Genomic DNA, 20423 nt, shown 5'->3' with positions numbered 1-20423 from the left:
GTACATGCTTGTTCTGACCTCTGGAGCTGGGCAGAGGGACGCAACTGGAAGGGCCTTCCCAGCAGAGCAGAAAACCAAGGACACAGAAGTAAAAGTTCCGCATTGTGTTAAGACAGGTTTCCCCGTGTTAACTATGGGCAAGAAAGATACTCAAGTTCTCTGTAGCTGTCTCCTCATCTGTAAAAAACAAGGCTAAGACTAGCACCAGCCTCACATTTTTGTGTGGATTAAGTTAACTCAGACCCAAGCACAGTGCTTGGCATAAAGTAAGGGCTTGATAAATGTGAGCTGTTACTTTTAGTTGGCTTCTTGTAGGAGGCTGCTGCAGTAGTGTTATGGTGGTGCACAGTCTTGGGGCTTTCCAAAAGTATTTTTTAATTTCAAATTTTGGTTGTTGATTAGATGTGGCACAGGAGGGAAAAGGAGAATCTGAGGGTGCTGCCCAGGCTTTTAGCTTGGAAAATTGAGTGGCTGTTAGAACTATTCAGGGAGATGGGAACGTAGAAGAAGGCTGATGTGGATTTGGGGGAGAGAGGTGATCATTTGATTTTGAAGAAATTGGACTCGTTGAAGTGTCTGTGGACATTATTATGCAGTGACCAGTTGACATGGAATCCAAGGGTATGGACATTGGTTGAGAGACGAGGGTTGGAGATGGAATCATCAGACGCCTTGAGGGAGAGAATTTGGCCTCCTGAAAACTGTGGCAGTTTCTTCCTGAAGGGCAAAAATGTGACCTGCCCTCAGAGCTCCCTGCTTAGAACAGCCTGAGGTGACTGTGTCCTTAGTTGTAGGGCATTATTACCTCACATACTCTTTGTGGCTGTTTGGTCTTGATGTAATGCCTCTATTGCCCATCTTATTTTCTGAAATTAGTTTTCTTATCATGAATAGTATATCAGTAGTACAAAATGAGGGGAGTGGGCACCTGGGTGGTTCATTCGGTTAAGCGTCTGACTTGATTTCCACTCAGGTCAGGATCTCATGTTTTGTGAGATCGAGCCCCCAGCCCACACAGTGGGCTTTGCACTCACAGTGCGGAGTCTGCTTGGGATTCTTTCCCTCTTTCTCTCACTGCCCCTCTCCCCACTCTCTCAAAAATAAATAAATTAAAAAAAAAAAACTGAGGGGAGAATACTACTACTAAATGGAAAAGGAAAATCACCTGTAGATTATAAAAGAAATGCTGCAACTTTATTTTACTTGAATATTATTTTAAATGGCACATATTTTGAAAGATAATAAAGATTCCCTCCTACAATTTAAGCATCTCCAAAGGTCTTCTTGAGAAATTATAGTGAATAATGCATACATATTTACTCACGTAAATACATATTTATGTGCGAGATTAATTGGATTCTTTCCCGTTTGTTACCCTTCAAAGATGTCGCATGGTAGATCACAAAGAAGAAAAACTACCCAGCCCTTGATGCAGTCAGAAAGCACGGGCCCAGGTTCTAATTTATCGTTGTTTCTGGTTTCTGGCTAATCAACTTGAATGAGGTTTCTTAGTTTCTGAGTCCCCTTATCATGGTACCGTAGGGACAGTAATATGCCCCTCCATTTTGCACATGATTGTTGGGGGGTTCAAATAAGATCACATGTGACAAGAATGGTAAATGAAGCGCTGTAAGAACGTAAGCTGTTTTCAGCCCCTCCTGTATCACATCTGTCTACTGAAGTGATCTAGAGTTTCAGATTAGCATCCTGAACTTAGGACTGTCACAAGTAGATGAAACTTGGATAAATTCACTTCTCATTTAGAACTGAATCCTGCTCAGGACACTCTAGCACTCTTCCTTCTAAAATGCTAATGGCCCCCTGTGTGCAGCTGACACTGGAAGAGGAGAAGGAAGAAGTAGATGAATTGTACCTCAAAAGAATGGGGAGCAGAGACAGAGAACAGTAGATAATGGACTAGACATTTATGATAAATGAATTTATTACCCCGTGAGGCCTATGCATATTTGTAGACATTTATGATTAGAGGATCTCTATGTATACCTGCTCAAGACCTATGTCTTTTCTAGGCTACACTGGAACTTTTTAGAAGCTAAGAAATGAACTTTGATATTTGTTTATATGGTACGTTTAAAATTACTGCGAGTAATTAGATGCATAAGACATCTCTATAGCAAAGAAACGTATCTGTTTCCAAAACGTGGCACTTGACTTATTTATAATATGACAGGAAAGTGCCAAAAGATTTTTGAAATGAAAGAATTAAAGAGTTGATTTTCCCCAATAATGCTTAAGTGGAATTTTATGGTTCATGCATGCAACATGAAGGTTTATGTAGATATTTTCGGGGGAAAGACATTTCTGTCTGAAGTTCAGTCTTAGAATTTGGAAGTTACTTGTTTTTTTACTATGAGTTTTTCCTAATTTGTGCGTGGCTTCATGCCAGTTCTATTAGAAAACAGTGCCAACTTCTTAACGTAGCGGGTTTTAAAACTTGTGTTCGTTGTATACTAAAATAGTTGTAGAAGCAAGAATTTAGAGCAAGGGTTGGAGAGTTTTTGACATGCTAAGAGACTCTAACTTTGAATATTAAGCTGAGTTTTTATGATAATAGCATTATAATACAGTTGTATTTTGAATACTGTTTTACAGGCTCTTTAAATAGTCACCCTTTGTCTTCCTACTTCTTTCTGACTCTTTGAAGCAACTCCGTGTGTTTTATTCAAAGCCCGCACTGGCTCCGACTTAAGGATGTCTTTGTTTGGTTGGGTGACAATGAGGAGCCAGAGATAGATTCACAAGTGTGTATTAATAGCTCTGGTTGGGAAGGGATATCCATCGGTTTCTTTTTTCAGATATGTCTGTTCATTCATTTAGCGGTCTTTTTAAATAGGATAAATGAAAATAGTAAAGGTTTCTTTTTCTTTTCTCCCCCATCCCACAGACGTCAGTCCTTGTGAAATAACAGAATGTTTTTCTTTGTGCTTGCTGAAATGAATCTTGTCTCCCCTTAGAGGTGCTGATTCACGTGTCGTATTATGACACGGGTTAAACTGGCAAGTAAGTAAGCACCAAATGATACGAGGACTCCAACAAGCTTCCTGAATCCTCTGTTGATGGCTTACCTCACTTGGCAAATATTGACCCTGAGCCTGTTTGTGGACTTGGCTCGTTGGGGAGCACTGTTAGAAGTTGCTGTGTATAGTCCAAATATTGACTTTTCTTGTTTTTGTTCCGTGTTTTTGCAGAGATTTTCATTATGAATCCGGATTATCATCAGCTGAATAGAGCCTAACACAGCAGCTTTTTTTTTTTTTTTTTTTCCCATAAAACAGTTTTGCAGTTTTTCCCTTAAGGACGAAAATGCCGTGAATAAATGAGATGAGGTTGAAGGCAGTTGTCGTCAGTGGGTTCCGGTGTCCCCCGTGCGCACAGTGGTTTCTGAGGAAATGAAACCTGGGTTTAGATAGACTTTGCTTTGACAGAATAGCCCTTCCTCTTAGAAAGTGTAGATTTTTTTTTAGTTACTTTAAAACATAGAAGCGTTTGAAAGACAATTCTTGAAATAAATTGTTCCCTCTGATTTTTTTCTTACCTGTATCCCTTTAACTCGGGATTGAAAAGATTCATCTTGGGGTGCCTTCCGAGAGAGAGAGAGAGAGAGAGAGAGAGAGAGGGAGAAAATATCTATGGGGGTTTAGGTAAGCAGTGGTAAATTTCTGTCTGAATGAGGAAGTTCAAGATAAATTTGAAACGTGGTAGATTACATGTCATGTGTGTTCTAAGTCTGTGAAACCAGTACAGCCCAACCAGATGACTCGAAACCTGCCTGAAGGAACAGTGATCTCACTCATTGGCCTTGAGGTTTCCTTCCTATTTATCGGACAAGTTTATTATTTTTGCATGAATTTAACAAAAACCGATAACTATTTTAAAAGAGTAGAATATGAAACAGTTGCCAATGAAACATAGTTGCTTTGCTGACCTAATTTTGTGGTGAATTCTACCCTCCAAAGATAAAATAGAAGTTGGTTTTATGTTAGGCCAAGATAATGTTAATCTTGAAGACGACAGCCTTATCTCCTCAGATCCCAGTTTGTTTATAGTGGATGAGGAAGAACTGGGAGATACCAGTTACTCTACTACAGAATTACAGAAATGAGTTTCTCATAAAATAGTTCTGTGTTTGTCATGGTTGGAAAACCGTTTTTCTCTTTGTAGGTTCAAGTCTGAACTCTTAAAATACTAGCTTCCTAACCCGTTTACTATGAAACAGACTGAAATGATTGCGGTTTCTGTTGTTGGGAAAGTGTAAACGCTCCCAAATTTATACATGCAAATAAATGCCCATCCACGTGGCTGTTTTGGAAGGACAGATTCATTTATCCTGTCAATATATTTCTTCCAAAACGTGGCATCACTGATCGATAGATTTATTAAAAAAATGTCTTCAAGGATCAAAATATTTTTGTCCCTCTTCATTTGGAGTTACCGTCATCCTTTGTGGCAAATTCTTTAGAATATACTCAGGAACAGCCACTTTTGTTCTTTGCATAATACCAAATAAATCAATGTATGTTGTGAAAACTATAGGAAATACAGAAAATACTGAAGAATCACCCTTAATCCCACCACTTGTACAGCTAACCACTGTTCACATCTTTTCAGATCTGTTTCTGGGCATACTTACACATTCCCTCAGTTTCACATTTTCAAAAAACTGACAAATCCCTCTTCCCCTTTAAACAGTGCCATTTTCTAATCTCCTTCTCTCGCTTTTATTTCAAATATACAGAGGCTGCTTTTCCTTCAGGCTCAAAATTTGATCTGAAAACATTTAGAAGTGTAAGCCGTATGATCATATATCAAAAGTAAATTCCCTTTATTAATTTCTTATATAAATAGTTGCACTAAATTCTCACTATTTGACCTGTCAGAGTTACTACTTTGAAGAGAAAACATTTTTGAGGAGGCATACTGTTTATTTTTCTTTCTGGCTGCGTTGATTTTCTGTAATTAAAAAAAAATTTAATGTGTATTTATTTTTGAAAGAGAGAGAGAGAGAGAGAGAGAGAGAGAGAGTGGGGGAGGGGTAGTGAGAGAGGGAGGCACAGAATCTGAAGCAGGCTCCAGGCTCTGAACTGTCAGCACAGAGCCTGACGCAGGGCTCGAACTTACAAACTGTGAGGTCATGACCTGAGCCGAAGTTGGACCCTTAACCAAACTGAGCCACCCAGGCGCTTCTGATTTATTTATTTATTTATTTATTTTTATTTTTATTTATTTTTTTTTACCATCTTAACCAGTTTTTTTATTTTCATTTTTTGGTATTGTGGTAAAAAAGAAACCCCACACATAACAAAAACCCTACCATCCTAACCATTTTTAACTATACAGTTCAGCAGTGCTAAATATATTCACATGGATACATAATAATCTCCGGAACTTTTTTATCTTAGGAAACTGAAAGTCTATATCCATTAAACCATTCCCCATTTCCTCTTCCCCGAGCCCCTGGTAACCGTCATTTTACTTTTTGTTTCTGTGAATTTGACTACTTTAGATACCTCGTATAAATGAATCATACAATATTTGTCTTTGGTGACAGGTTTATTTTATCTAGCATAATGTCCTTGACAGTTAGGTTGCTTCTACTTTTTGGCTATTGTGAATAATGCTGCTGTGAATGCCAAGTGTGCAAATATACCCTCGAGACCCTGCTTTCACTTTTTTGGGTTAAATATCCAGACATGGAATTGCTGGATCATATGGTAACTCTATTTTTAATTTTTGTGAGGAACCTCCACACTGTTTTCCTGAGTGGTTGTACCATTTTACAGTCACGCCCAGAGTGCACAAGGGATCCATTGACTCTATATCCTTGCCAACATTTGCTGCTTTCTTGTTTTTTGATAGTGGCCATCCTAAGGGATAGGGGGTGAGAAAATACCTATTTTTTAAAAATAGTGTATAAGTTAATACTGAATAACTGTTCCTTTTATTTATTTTTTTAAATGTTTATTTAGGAGTGCCTGGGTGCCTCAGTTGTTTAAGCATCTGACGCTTGATTTTGGCTCAGGTCATGATCTCACTGTTCGTGAGTTTGAGCACCACATCTGGCTCTGCACTGTGTCAGTGAGGAGCCTGCTTGGAAGTCTCTCTCTGTCTCTGTCTCTCTCTGTCTGTCTCTCTCTCTCTCTGTATCTCTCTCTCTCTGTGCCTACCCTGTGTGTGCGCGCTCTGTTTCTCAAAATAAACTTAAAAAAATTTTTTTTAAATAAGATGTTTATTTATTTTGAGAGACAGCATGGGAAATGTCCCCACATGCATTTATTTTCCACGGTGACAGGTATAAAAATGGTCTTGTGTAATAACTTTGGAAGCAGTTGCACATTTTAATGGATAGGTTATATGACCGCTAACTTATAATAGCTAAAAGTGTAATACTTAAAACATCAGGTTTATTTATGCAGTTTTCTAAAGTTTATTTATTTATTTTTGAGAGAGAGAGAGCATGAGCAGAGGAGGGGCAGAAAGAGAGGAATAGTGAGAATCCCAAGCAGGCTCCGTGCTGTCAGTACAGAGCGCAAACAGGGATCGATACCACAAACCCGTGAGATCGTGACCTGAGCTGAAATCGAGAGTCGGACACTCAACTGGACTGAGCCATCCAGGCGCCCCAACTGTTCCTTTTCAAGTCAAAACAGTAAAGATAAATTTCAGGATCCCATTGTCTGTATTCTTCTAACCCCCTTCTCGGAGAAAGAAAGCCTCTATTATCAGTTTGTGTGTGACCTTTCAGATGAGAAAGGATTGCTATATTAAAGCAGGTACTATAGAATGCTCATTACGGCAAGAAGGCATTTTTTTTTTTTTGATTTCACGAATAAAGACTCATTTAATTTCTCTTTATTTGTAATTCAGTTTACAACACATTACTAAGGGCAGCAATATAGCCTGATTTGGGCAAAATTGTTGATTGTTTTCATCATTTTGTTTTACCCTAAATTCTTTCACATAATTTATTTTTCATTTTATGTTCTTTTTTTTTTTGAAACAAGAATTTCCTCAAAAGTATTGTTAGTTTTCATAGGCCTTTTTTAAAAAATCCACTTCAGATTTTTATCTCTGAAACAACTGAAAAGAATCAGATTAAAAGCATTTTGTTTTTAATGAAAAATGTTTTCAGATGGAAATTCTTGCAGAAAAGGTTGATCGAAGATCAAAGAGCTGGTGTAACATTTGGAGGAAAAATACATAATTATGCCTCATTTCCTATAAATAGGAGAATATCTAATTTTAAATGACATTTACTGTAAAAATGTCCCCACGTGCACTTATTTTCCACAGTGACTGGTATAAAAATGGTCTTGTGTAATAACTTTGAAAGCAGAAGCACATTTTGGTGTACAGGTTATATGACCCCTGAGTTATATAATAGCTGAAATGTAATAATTAAAACACTGGGTTTATTTATGCAGTTTTTAAAAGTTTACTTATTTTTGAGAGAGAGAAAGAGCATGAGCAGGGGAGGGGCAGAGAGGGAAGGAGAGAGAATCCCAAGCAGGCTCTGTGCCACCAGCGCAGAGCCTGACATGGGGCTCCAACTCCCAAACCGTGAGATCATGACCTGAGCCGAAACCAAGAGTCAGATGCTTACCTGACTGAACTCCAGTCACCCCTATTTATGCAGTTTTTTTTTTTAATTTTTTTTTTTCAACGTTTATTTTTGGGACAGAGAGAGACAGAGCATGAACGGGGGAGGGGCAGAGAGAGAGGGAGACACAGAATCGGAAGCAGGCTCCAGGCTCTGAGCCATCAGCCCAGAGCCTGACGCGGGGCTCGAACTCACGGACCGCGAGATCGTGACCTGGCTGAAGTCGGACGCTTAACCGACTGCGCCACCCAGGCGCCCCTATTTATGCAGTTTTTGATGCCAAATTATTTTGAGTATGTTATCAAAACCACATCTGACTTTGATATTAAAGGGGAACTTCTTGATATAGAACATTTTTTATATTTTTAAAGCAGCAGCCATGGTTTATGGTTCTGTATTTGCTCTGTTTAGAGATCATATCTACTCATGTGTATAGCTGGAAAGATAGTGGTGTGTCAAATCATCCGCAGGTTCCAAACTTTTGATTTCTTTTGTTACTACTTTTTACAGAGGCTGGTCCTAATCACAGTAAGTCTTAAGTCTGTTGGGTGGCTGCTGAAGGAAAGAAATGTGTAAACTTTCTGATTATTTAGGCTGCCTTCTCTCTGCAGTGGCTTTCCAGAATTTCCAGTTGTGGTACATTATTCTTTTCTCTGTGTTCCTCCTGTCCTTTGTCGGTTAGTATGCTCATCACAAGTGGTATAATTATTTGTCCACTGTTTTAGATTGTGGAGGCAGCAACCACATCTTACCGTCTTTGAAGTCTGTTTTCATTGTTTCATTAAAGAGTTGCTTTGATGTTATCCTTCGTGTGGCTTGTAGGACCATTAAATGAGGTGGGGAAACTCGGAGAAAAACAGGATTTTGGAGAAAGGAAGTTCATTATGAGGTAGCAATGAAACACTTGCTGAAGATGTTCTTGGGGAGTCCCACACACGCCTGAGGCTTAGTGAGGGGCTGGGATTGGGAATACAGATTTGGGCATCAGTAGCTGTAGGGTGGAAGTTAAATACTTAGATTTAAATGAAATTGCTCTAGAGCGAGAAGGAGAGAGGGTTAAGGTTTTTCTCTGACTGACCAACCTTGAAATGGGCAGAGGAAGAGAAGGTCCAAAAGGAGAGGGAAGGAGTGCCCTACAAAGCATGTACAATGGAGCTACATTAGAATCCTGGCAACTGAAGGAACAGAGTATGAAGATGATGGAGGGGTCACCAGTTTCGGGGTGCATCCAGGATGCCAGATGTCCATTGGAGTTTCGTAACTGGGAGGCCACTGGTGGGCTTGGGAAGGACAATTTCAGGTACCTTGAGTAGTAAAGGGAGGAGGGAATGGAGTAGAGGAAGCAAGTAAGAGTCTATTTTTCTAACTTTGTATTGAAATCTTACATACAGAAACGTGCACAGATCACAAGTGAATTTCTACAAATTGACCATACTAGCATACCTAGTACTCTAGAAGCCCTCATGGCCCTTCTGGTCACTCCCCATCTTGCTATGGGTATCCACTGTTCTTTTTTTGAAAATAGTTATTTATTTAAGTAATCTCTATATCCAACATGGGGCTCAAACTCATGACCCTGAGATCGAGTCGCATGCCCTTCTGACTGGGCCAGCCAGGCACCCCAGTGGTATCCACTATTTTGCCTCCTAACCATAGACTGTTTTTAAAGTAAATTTGTCAATGAAGAAAGAGAAGGATGGGTGGTAGAATGAGAATTAGGGGTGGAGGGTATTGGTTGTGTGGTGTTTAAGATGGGAAACATTTTCTTCAATGTAAATAAATTCCATAACTTCTCCAGTAGGTGGCCAGTCACTGTTTCTTTTTATGTTTAGGACAGTTTTCATTTAATTCTTTCAAATGTTTTTAAAGGTAAGTATGTTTGAGTGTTTATACAAACTTAAGTTTAATAACTGTTCCCCAAGCATCTGCTTGTGAAATACTGATTTCCTAAACTTGGCTGATTGTGGGAATAGATTCTTCAGCCCCCCAGAGGTTTACTGAATCAGACACTGGGTGGGGGGCAGGGCAGGGAGGGAATGTGTTGGAATCTATACTCCTAAAAAAAGACTCCCCAAGTGATTCTGAAGTCTCTTGTGTACACAGGCCTGCAAAGCGAGGCTTACATTTTATCAAAAAAGGAAACTGGTATATATTTTAAATGAAGAGCCTAATAAAATAATAGATCTGTAATTTGGGAAGAATAAAGGATCACACTTCTCAAAAATGGGAGAGACTATATACTGGATTCTCCATAAAGTTTAAAAAGAAAGTAAGTTGTCAGGGTGTGAGCCCTACCATTCATGAGCACGCTTGAGTAATTCTCAAAGTGGCTTATTTAGCTTGAGGTTTTTATTTGTCTTTAAAGCAGTTTTAGGGGCGTCTGGGTGGCTCGGTCGGTTAAGTGTCTGACTTCGGCTCAGGTCATGATCTCACAGTTTGTGGGTTCAAGTCCCGCGTCAGGCTCTGTGCTGACAGCTCAGAGCCTAGAGCCTACTTCAGGTTCTGTGTCTCCCTCTCTCTCTGCCCTTCCCCGCTCACACTCTGTCTCTCTCTGTTTCTCAAAAATAATAAATTTAAAAATGTTAAAAAATAATTTAAGGTAGTTTTACTGGGACACAATCAGAAAGTGGTCCTGGAGCTACAGAGTCCAGGGTAGTCCACTTTTATTTGCAAAACAAGGACAGTTTAGCTTTCTGGGTACCCATTATGAGCTGAGTGTTTATGACCTCACCAGTTTCATATTTTGGTTGACTGTGTCCAAGAATCTCCTTTGCTGCTGTAGCTGAAGGATAAACTCAATCTTAGGCCTGAGGGTTTTTTTTTTGTTTTGTAATTTATTTTTAAAATTGTGACCCTAGTCTTTTTGAGTAAACTCATTACCTTCCCGGAAACTCCGTAAGGCAAGGACCGTGACTGCTTAAGTGTTGTGGCATATTTAGCACTGTGCCTACATGGAGTAGGTATGCAATAAATACTTGTTTTTGAAATAAGATCGTCGTTGAGCTCCTCTAATCGTTAGAGCTCATGTACCTCTGCTTCCACAACCAGGTTTGTTTTGCTCTCCTCTGTTTTTGATGACCTTCAGTGGAAAGAGTAAGAAGCAGAAAGGCTGTAAGGCAATGGTGGCCCTACCCCATTTACAACACTTCTTTGTTAGGGCCCCATCCAACCAACTGCCAATCCTAGTGGTCAGTTTACATTGATGAGTGACCCTCTCTGGGCTATGGAAAACCAAATGTTGAAAGACAACGCAAATGTCTAAGTTGGAGAATATACCTTAATGAGGGAGAGTTTAAGGTCTCTTGCTGGGGAGGGGCACCTGGGTGGCTCAGTGTCTGACTCTTGACAGTCACCAGTTTGTGGGTTTGAGTCCTCCATCGGGGCTTTGTGCTGACAGTGCGGAGCCTGCTTGGGATTCTCTCCCTACCCCCTCTCCCTTTCCCTACCTCATGTGCTCTCCCTCTCTCAAAATAAATAAATAAACTTTAAAAATAAATAAATAAATAAATAAATAAATAAATAAAATTAAAAAAGATATCTTGCTGGGGAATAGAATCAGAAAGAAAGAAGGTTTAGCCGCATGAGCCAGGGAACTCCAAACCCCCCTGAGGTTTGCAAAGCTAGGGGTCACTAGCTCACCTTTATCTGAGTCAAATTTTAGTTTTCTCTAAGACTGAGGGTCTCTTACAGCTGTATTCAGAACCTCAGACAAGCCAACACATTGCAGTCCTTACTTTGAGACCCCCATCTAACAGGATAGGTTGGATCTAAAGCAGTGAAGCTATTGCATCTAGTGAGTCTGTAGCTCTAGCTTAGTACTCATTGAAGAAGCAGCTCTTAACAGAGTGGGCTTGACTTCAGTCTATCAAGCCAAAGTCATCTAATCTGAATTAGAGCATGTCTGATCTCTTGGAAGGGGCATATGTACCCATTTTCTGAGCTAAGCTATCTGCCCTGAGTAGAGAGTGAACCTTGCAAACAAAATTCTCGAGGACTCTCACTTGGGACAGTGGTGCTTAGGCCAGGTGTAGGCACAGCCTAGAGGTTCCAGCTCCTCGTCAGAAAAGATCCACGGAAGATCTCACTTCTCAGGAGGTATTTTCAGTCTGGTTGTACCATAATGGGTCCAGACCCATCATGGAGAGAGAATACGTTTGTGTTCCTGTCTCACACGAGGCAACCCAAAAGTAGTGTCTGTGGGAGAAAAGGTGATAAAGTCAGAGCTTTAGTGATTATGACCCAGACCTTGGAAGTTGATTACACCTTTCTTCAAGACACCTAACTTCCAGATTAGTGTTCTTTTTCTCCCTTGGGGAACAGAAGATTCTTCTTTGACTCCTCTTTCGCTCTTATACTTTCCTGGAGTGATCTCTGCCCACTGAAACAGCCTTTCCCTTCTCAAATTCTTACATCAAATGGGTTGGCCTGAATACTCAATATGAGCTCTAACAAGTTATGATAGCCACCTGGCAGCCCCCCCTCCAGAATCCCCATTTGTGACAACATCTGGTCTGGACAAGGCAAGATGGGGTAGTCTCTCACTAACAGGAGCATCAGGCTCATCTGCCTGTGCACCTGTTATCAAGGCTCCCTAGGTGGGTTTGTGTCACAAAGGTCACTGGCACCTGGTTCCTTAACATGGTCAGATTTCCTTAGGAATCGCCCTTGGCCCACAGTTCCCACTCATTTTGGCACAAACGTGGTGCGGTTTGGGTGCACGTGGGTTTTTTGAGATATAGTTTACATATAGTGAGATGCACAGATGTTAAGTTGTACGGATCTTACAGTAATTTGAGTTTTAACAAATGTATATATACCTTTTGTGACCCAAACCCCAGTCAAGGTATGGATCATTTCTGTCATCCCAGAATGTTCCTTTGTACCCCTTCTCAGTAAGTCCATCCCCTCCCCATGCTTCACCTCCCAGGCAAGACTATTCTGTATCTATCACTGTGTATTATATCTGAGGCCTTGGCTTAAAAAAAATGTTTTTTTAATGTTTGTTTATTTTTGAGAGAGTGTGAGTGGGGGAGGGGCAGAGAGAGGGAGACACAGAAATCCGAAGCAGGCTCCAGGCTCTGAGCTGAGAGCACAGAGCCCGACGGAGGCTTGAACCCACAAACCGTGAGATCATGACCTGAGCCGAAGTCAGACGCTTAACTGACTGAGCCACCCAGGTGCCCCCAAGGCCCTGGATTTTTAACACACGGATTTTCTTGAAGTCTGGATGGTGAGAGATGTCAGAAAATAATATTTGTTCCAGCAAATCAGTGCTTCTCAATGTGGTGGTGGGGGGTGCGAGGTGGGATGCCCCCCAGGTGTCTCTCCTAGTGTCTGGAGACATTTTTGAGTCATGACTGGGAGGGGTGCTATTGGCATCCAGTAGGTAAAGGCCAGGGATGTTGAGAAGTCCATAGTGCACAAGACAGCCCTCACATCAAAGAATGATCTAGCCCCCAGTGTTAATAATGCTGAGATTGAGAAACCCTGAAGTAAATTATGTGCTCTCTGCTAAGAGAATTGTGGCCCTAGGGAGTGTTAATCTGTAGATCTCCCAAGTGTCCTGGGGTGAGGTTTGTTTTTTCTTTGTTTTATTTGTTGAGACCCTCCGGGAAACTGAAAGAGCAGCTGCTGGAGGGGCCTTGCTTGGGTGCTCCACCCTTGTGTCCACAGTTCTTGCTGTGGGATGGGTGGGAGTGAAGGTGGTTATGGAGGGGGCGGAAGACTGATGGGAGAAGAGGAAGAAAGCAACTTGAGCAATAAAGAGCCAGTCTTTGCTTAATATTAAAACTAGAAAAGTGGATGAGAGAGAAAAATAAAGTCAGAGTAATCAAGAGTCCAATAAAATGTTAAAAAGTAAACACGATAAGATTGAAAAGATGAAAGGGAGTGATAATAATCACTAAGAACGTAAAGGTAGAGACCTGAATTAAAACAACAGAAGGCCATGGGGTGAAAAATGAAATATGTGAGAGGTAGATAGGATTAAGGACTGAAAGCTGGAATTTAGAATTAAAAAGGTCAACGTGAGGCATTACATCAAACAAAGATGAAGGTAGAGGACAGTATGAACCCCAAATGCTTGGAGGCCCCAGTGCTGGATGGGCAGTGGGAAAGGGCGAGGCACCAGCTCTTGCCGATAGGAAGGGAATCAAAGTTTGGGGTGGGGCTGGCTGGCTCAGTGGAAAGTCCCCAGTTCAAAGTAGCATTGTCAGACCCAGGGGGCAGAGAGCACTGAGTTGGCACCTCCAGATATCAGCAGCCTAATAGGCACTCTCCTGGGGTGCCAGGAGCAACCACACTGACTTTTACCCTGGAAGCAAAAGAAATTTGTGGCAATATTGCCTTGAAATCAAGCCCTTTCAAGGTGAATACTTAACTACTTCAGGGTATGTTAACTATTTTTAAACCAGTTAAAGTCATAACCATTCTTTTTTATTATTTTTTTAAAATTTCATTTTGGAGAGAGTGAGAGTGCGAGCAGGGGAGGGGGCAGAGGGGGGAGAGAGAGAGACAGAGAATGAATCTCAAGCAGGCTCCATACTCAGCACGGACACAGGGCTTGATCCCACCACCCTGGGATCATGACCTCAGACGAAATCAAGAGTAGGGTGCTCGACCAACTGAGCCACTCAGTCGCCCCATAATCACTCTTTTCAATAGCGCTTAGCTCTTTATTTGCTTCTGAAATATGAGAATTTCCCTTTTTGTGTATAACTCCAGGCATACATTTCAACAGACATTTTTGTTATTTTTTTAGCATCATATGTTTTGTGAATATTATGGAATAGCCTAGTCTTTCACATTGCAGGCACTGCAAATCTCAGTAATATGATTTCCATGTGGCTAAATCATGCCTATGTAGTGAGAACAAGTCAATCACTCTTTTTTTTCCCACCTCTCTTCCATCTTTTCATGCAGGCAGTAAACAGTTACTGAGCATTTCTTATGTCCTAGGCACAGTCACGGGCACTAGGGAGACAGAGTAAGACACAGCACCACAGTGAAAGGGCTTCTAATCTAGTAGGGAGAACTTGGTAGACATAAATAAATGGATAAATAAGGGGAAAAGAAAGAAAAAAAGCTATGTATCTCCCTGCTGTGAGGCAGTTGTGCAGAAAGACAAAGCAAATATAAGACATTCCAGGTAGAGCAACCAGCATGTTTAAACCCAGGAAGCTGGGCAACAGCATGGGAGAAATCTAGGGAGTTTGTATGCTGCGGGAGAAGGCAGAGTGGCAGAGAGATGAAGTGACAGAAGGTTCGGATCATAATGGGCCTGGTTTGGCCCCATAGAAGTCCTAGATAATAAATAACAAAGGATCTCAAATAAGAGTAGAAGATAATCAGTTTGTAGTTTACAAAGATCATCCTTGTGTATTGTAGTGGTTTGAGTCGTCAGAGGGTTAGGTGAGTAGTTAGAATGCAGCTAAAACCATCCAAGAAAAAAAATGAGGGCCCAAGGGAAGATTGTACCAGAGGGGATAAAGTGGAGAGAGTGAATTGAGATCATTTAATAGTCAGAATGAACAGGACTTAATGACCAATTGGATGGGCTGGTGGTAGTGAAGATGACCTCATAGTTTCCAATCGGGTGGTTGGGTTAGGTGGTGACACCATGCCTGAGAGGAAGTAGGAGAAGAAGGGGGCAAGTCTGGGGTAAAGATGCTAGATAGTCAAGTGCTGTGTAAATGTAGGGGTTTATTACTGGGGGAAAAAAGCCTTCTGACTTCATTCCACAGCAGACACCCGTCAGGCCAAGTGTGGAGTTGGAGACACAGACAAGATCCTGACGAGTCCATTTTGGACCTGCTTGTGAAAAAGTAGAAATGTCCAGGAATAATCGGATAAACTGGTTGGGAGCTCAGGAAGGAGCTCTGGGCTGGGACTGCAAATCTGGGAGTCACTGGCTTCACGTTGAAGCCCCGGGTGTGAGTGACCCAGTGAGGGAGAGCAAGGTGCAAAAAGATACTGAGTTGGGGAACTGAGATCAGGGGAGAATCTGAATGGGAATGGAAAGGGAAAGCTTGTCAAAGTTTACTTATTAGAATTACAGAAATAATCTTTGCTGTGCTCAGTGAATCACTAGGTAAGATCATTAGAAACCTCTTCCATTGTTCGGACACCTGGGTGTCTCACTCAGTTGAGTGTCCAACTCTTGATTTCAGTTCAGGCCATGACCCTAGGGTCATGGGATGGAGCCCCACGTCCGGCTGTATGCAGAGCATGGAACCTGCTTGGGATTCTGTCTCTCTCCCTCTGCCCCTCTCCCCCAGCTCGCTCTCTTTCTCTCTCTCTCTCTCTCTCTCTCTCTGTCTCTCAAATAAAGAAATCTAGAAACCTCTTACATTGTTGTTGGTGGAGGGTACGTGTATGTGAGAGAAATAGAGAGAGAGAAACTATTTTATAATTTTAAATTCATTCCATAGCATTTCTCTGTTATTTTTTTTATGTTTTATGTTTCTTTTTTTTTTGAGGCGGGGGAGGGGCAGAGAGAGAGGGGGACACAGAATCCAAAGCAGGCTCCAGGCTCCAAGCTGTCAGCATAGTGCCCGATGTGGGGCTTGAACCCACAAACCATGAGCCATGACCTGAGCTGAAGTCGGACACTTAATTGGCTAAGCTACCCAGGCGCCCCTCTCTGTTATTTTTTAAAGTGCACACGTGTGTGTGTGTGTGTGTGTGTGTGTGTGTGTGTGTGTGTCTTTTATTTTACTTGACAGGCTAAGTAGAAAAACTTAGGAACTACTGTCTTGGAAATTAAGGTAAAAGTGAGCTAAAATTTGAAGTCCATGAGTGCGCATTTTTAGTTTCTGACTTCCATCAAACTTCAGGAATACGTCTATTTCTCATAAAGCTCAATAAGCCTTCCAGGGGCAGAAGTTGCTGAGTTTACAAAAATGCTCATGTTATGCACATTCAGTTTGTTGCATTGATAGAAGGCTTAAGACTGCTTCTGTGTTTCAGGTAATTCAGAGGTCTGTGGGGCCAGCCAGCCTGAGTCTGCTCACCTTCAAAGTCTATGCATCACCTAAAAAGGATTCACCTCACAAAACTTCCGTGAAGGTTAATGAGGTAACATGCCATTCATGTTGTGATATATTTTGAACATCTGCTTTAGTTACCATAGGAAGTATGCAAATGGTCTGTCAGGAGATATGACAGTTCAGAGGACATGTAAAAGGAGGAAATATATGTCCTTACAGCTTTTCTTCATGGGAAGCTACTAAAGTATAGCTTTTTCAAAAAATAAACTTTAATTCATGGTACTTAGCTAAGGGCATAATTAAAGAATATTGCCTATTTTTTTTTTTTTTTTTTTTTTGTGGGGAATCTGCTATGTCCCAGTAGATTGTAAGCACAACTCGGCTCTAAGTGATCTGCCTCATCCTAGACTGCTTTGCAAGCCAAGAAAACATTTGCATTTTTCCCTTTCTAACAAATTAAAGACCTGGGTTCGTTCTTCTTCTTGGCCAGATTAGTGGCTCATAAATAAATGCTTAATAAATATTGGGTAAATAAAACAAGAAATCTTCTCTCCATTGTTTATATTCTTTTTTGTCTTTACTTCCCACTGATTATTTTGGGTATTTGGTTTCTGTTGACTTAGTGTAGAGTCACATAAAGATATACCTCTAATCATGGCCCAGGTTACTTGAATGGTATTTACCTAAAGCTAATTAGTTTATCTTTTGCCCTTTACACTCTTCTTCTCAGACCTTGGGACATTGGCAACATTGGCACTTTTTGAGGGTGAAGAAGGCAACCATTAGTGACTATGTACAGTTTCTTTTCTGGGTGGGGAAGAAACTTACTGTCCTGCTTAGATTAGCACCAGACTGATCACTTGAACTCAATTTTTAAGCGCCCCCCCCCCATGTTAGAGTAATAGAATTGTTTTTCCAAACTGAACCTAAGGTGAAATCCCAAATGCCAGTATGTAAAATGGATGAAGGGGGTTGCTTTGTCTGCCACCGCTAGAATGGGGGGAAGGTAGGGATACCTCATAGTCCTGTCTTCTTGGCCTTGTCCTTACTCATAAGTGCGAAGATTCTCTGAAGGAAGTTTCAGGGCTCATGTAACCCTTAGAGCCACTGCAGTCTGTGAATTATTAGAAACATGATGTTTACCAGGGCACCTGGGTGGCTCATTTGGTTAAGTGTCTGACTCTTGATTTCAGCTCAGGTCATGATCTCAAGGTTTGTGGGTTCAAGCCCCACGTTGGGTTCTGTGCTGACAGTGAAGAGTCTGCTTGAGATTCTCTGTCTCTCCTCTGCTTCTACCCCGCTTGTGCTCATTCTCTCTCTCTCTCTCTCTCTCTCTCTCTCTCTCTCTCTCAAAATAAATAAATAAACTTAAGAAAAAAATTTTTTAAAAAGAAAAAAAGGAATATGATGGTTACCGATTTGCCAACTGATTACATTCTCTCATGGCTGTATATACCTTTTTGTTTCTATTTGTTTTGTTTTTTAATATATGCAGCTTTCACTCTACTCCGTTCCCGAGAGTCCATCTAAATATGTGGATGAGCCAAGGACCCAACTTGAAGAAAGCATCTCACATATCCGACATTATTGCGAGCCATACACAAGTTGGTGTCAGGTACAGCTGTTCTGAAAGTGGAGTGACGCTTCATTGTTTAGAGTCAGTAGTGAAATCTCTATATTGTCTGCGTGTTTTCGGAAAAAGGCACAATAGAGGACTCTAACTTAGGATGCCTCACTGACAGCGTTCACCAGTGCCATCTCTGAGGGGGACAGAGAGCCCTAGCTTCCTGGTGGCAGCTGTTGCCATAGCTGCAGAGAGGATTTCCCTCCTACCGGGCAGGGTGTAGCACCTTGGCTAGAGAGTGGGCTGGTAACTATCTTCTTGGTCGCAGCTATGAAAACATCATTGTCTCCCAGAGGGAGATTTGGGGCTGGAACTCTAGTAGAAGGAAAAGGATATAGTGTAAACATTTATATCAGAATTAGAAAGTTTTTCTCCCCCTCGAGATTCTACAAATGAGTACCATTTTAACAGGAATGGTTACACAACATCTTGAATGCTATAATCAGAGGGTAGATAACCAAAAATGTGTGGGATTACATATTTGAGTACTGAACTGTTTGCCCCAGCCACCGAAGAGCTACATATGCAGATTGGCTTCCATCACTGCTCAGGTTTTAGATCAGGCCCTTGTTATTATGTTCGTGGAAGCACTTTTGCAGTTTTTAACATCTGAAATGGAAGTTTACACTCTACAGAACACTTTTGTGGGCTTTGATACTTAAAGTATTTGTCATACGTGATCTGGATTTCAAAATGATAATAGATTAGTAAAAAGTGTGTTAGATGTGTGTGACATGGTCTAGGTTTACTTTGCTTGAGATTTACAAACTGAAGTTTCATCTAGAACGTGTTTTAAAATTTGTAATTCCACTGTCTGTGCCAGTGCTGAATTCTTTTCACCAATTTAGAAGAAAATAGTAAGCATAGACTCTATCACCAATATAAATTAAGCCAGTATACTTAAGTATCATAACCATATTATTGAGTTATGAATATCTGAAGACTTTTACATAACATGTTGTAAAAAGCTTAGACTTTATTCTCTTGTTCTAGAAGATTTTTAAACCATCTGGTTAAGATAAGGTCAGCAAATTTGTGCAAATATTTTTGTATCATGTAGACATGACTACTCTTTTTTTAAAGCTTTTTTTTTTAATGTTTATTTTTGACAGAGAGCGAGAGAGAGAGAGGGAGAGAGAGAGAGGGAGAGAGAGGGAGAGACAGAACGTGAACAGGGGAGAGGCAGAGAGAGAGGGAGACACAGAATCCGAAGCAGGCTCCAGGCTCTGAGCTGTCGGCACAGAGCCCGATGCGGGGCTCGAACTCACACTGTGAGATCATGACCTGAGCCGAGGTTGGACGCTCAACCGACTGAGCCACCCAGGCGCCCCACAGGACTACTCTTATTTCATGCTCTTTTTTTTTTTTTTTTTTTTTTTTGGTTATAAAAGTACTTTGTCTCTTAACCTTTCAACTTAAGATTGCCTTTTGTTTTTTACTTTTTCACCTGTGCATGATGCTCAGTGCAGCAAAATACCTCTCTAGATGATAGAATAGTTATCAACATGTTTGTTTGCATGACTTCTATATAAAAAGACTGTTTTGTGATTACAGTAGCTTTATTTTTATACAGAATGAAGCCTTATTCAATAAATATATTTCTAATTCCTGGCTCCTTTTTCAGCCCAACAATTTCTAGTCCCTTTATTTAAGAACGAATTTAATTTTCCTTAATGGTGAAAAGATTATGCGAACAAAAGAAATAGGTCATCACTCTGGATATGTATCTATAGCTGTTCTTTCTTTTTATGGGCATAAAATACCAATAATTGGTTTTAATGAAGCAGTATTCAACTTTTTCATGTTCTTTATGTCCTCCTCTGAATTCAGTATTTATTGTTTTTTGTTAATTTTCCTACTAATCTGTAAATATATTTTATTTATTTTTCTTCAAATTTTTATTTAAATTCCAGCTAGTTAACATACAGTGCAGTATTGGTTTCAGGAGTAGAATTCAGTGGTTCATCACTTACTGTTTAAGGGCATTTAATAGTATTAGGTTAACTTGTTCTGGCTTGGACCAAATTAAATAAAGCAAATCCTTTTCCAGGTGGCAGCTGGTTCTGATACCTTCTGATACCCCTGTGTCTCTTTTCCTGTCTTTATTGTAGACTTTTTAAAGGTGGGGTACCTTCTAGCTAGTCCCTTGTTTTCTTTAGGATATATGATGTTCATGTACAAAGCCATGTTGTTG

General features: G+C 40.7%; 1 protein-coding gene across 2 annotated transcripts in view; it reads left to right on the top strand.

The window, feature by feature from the left end:
• Positions 1 to 20423, top strand: part of APOO (apolipoprotein O) — a 56735-nt gene that overhangs the window by 5608 nt on the left and 30704 nt on the right. For both annotated transcript variants that reach the window (XM_045471047.1, XM_045471048.1), the window contains exons 2-3: positions 16586 to 16693; positions 18101 to 18220. In XM_045471047.1, coding sequence (XP_045327003.1) covers positions 16586 to 16693; positions 18101 to 18220 — 228 coding nt within the window. The remainder of the gene's footprint in view (positions 1 to 16585; positions 16694 to 18100; positions 18221 to 20423) is intronic.

The sequence above is a fragment of the Leopardus geoffroyi genome, chromosome X (assembly GCF_018350155.1).
Source record: "Leopardus geoffroyi isolate Oge1 chromosome X, O.geoffroyi_Oge1_pat1.0, whole genome shotgun sequence".
Lineage (NCBI taxonomy): Eukaryota > Metazoa > Chordata > Mammalia > Carnivora > Felidae > Leopardus > Leopardus geoffroyi.
Note: the sequence above shows the minus strand (reverse complement) of the source record. Positions and strands in the feature narration are given on the sequence as shown.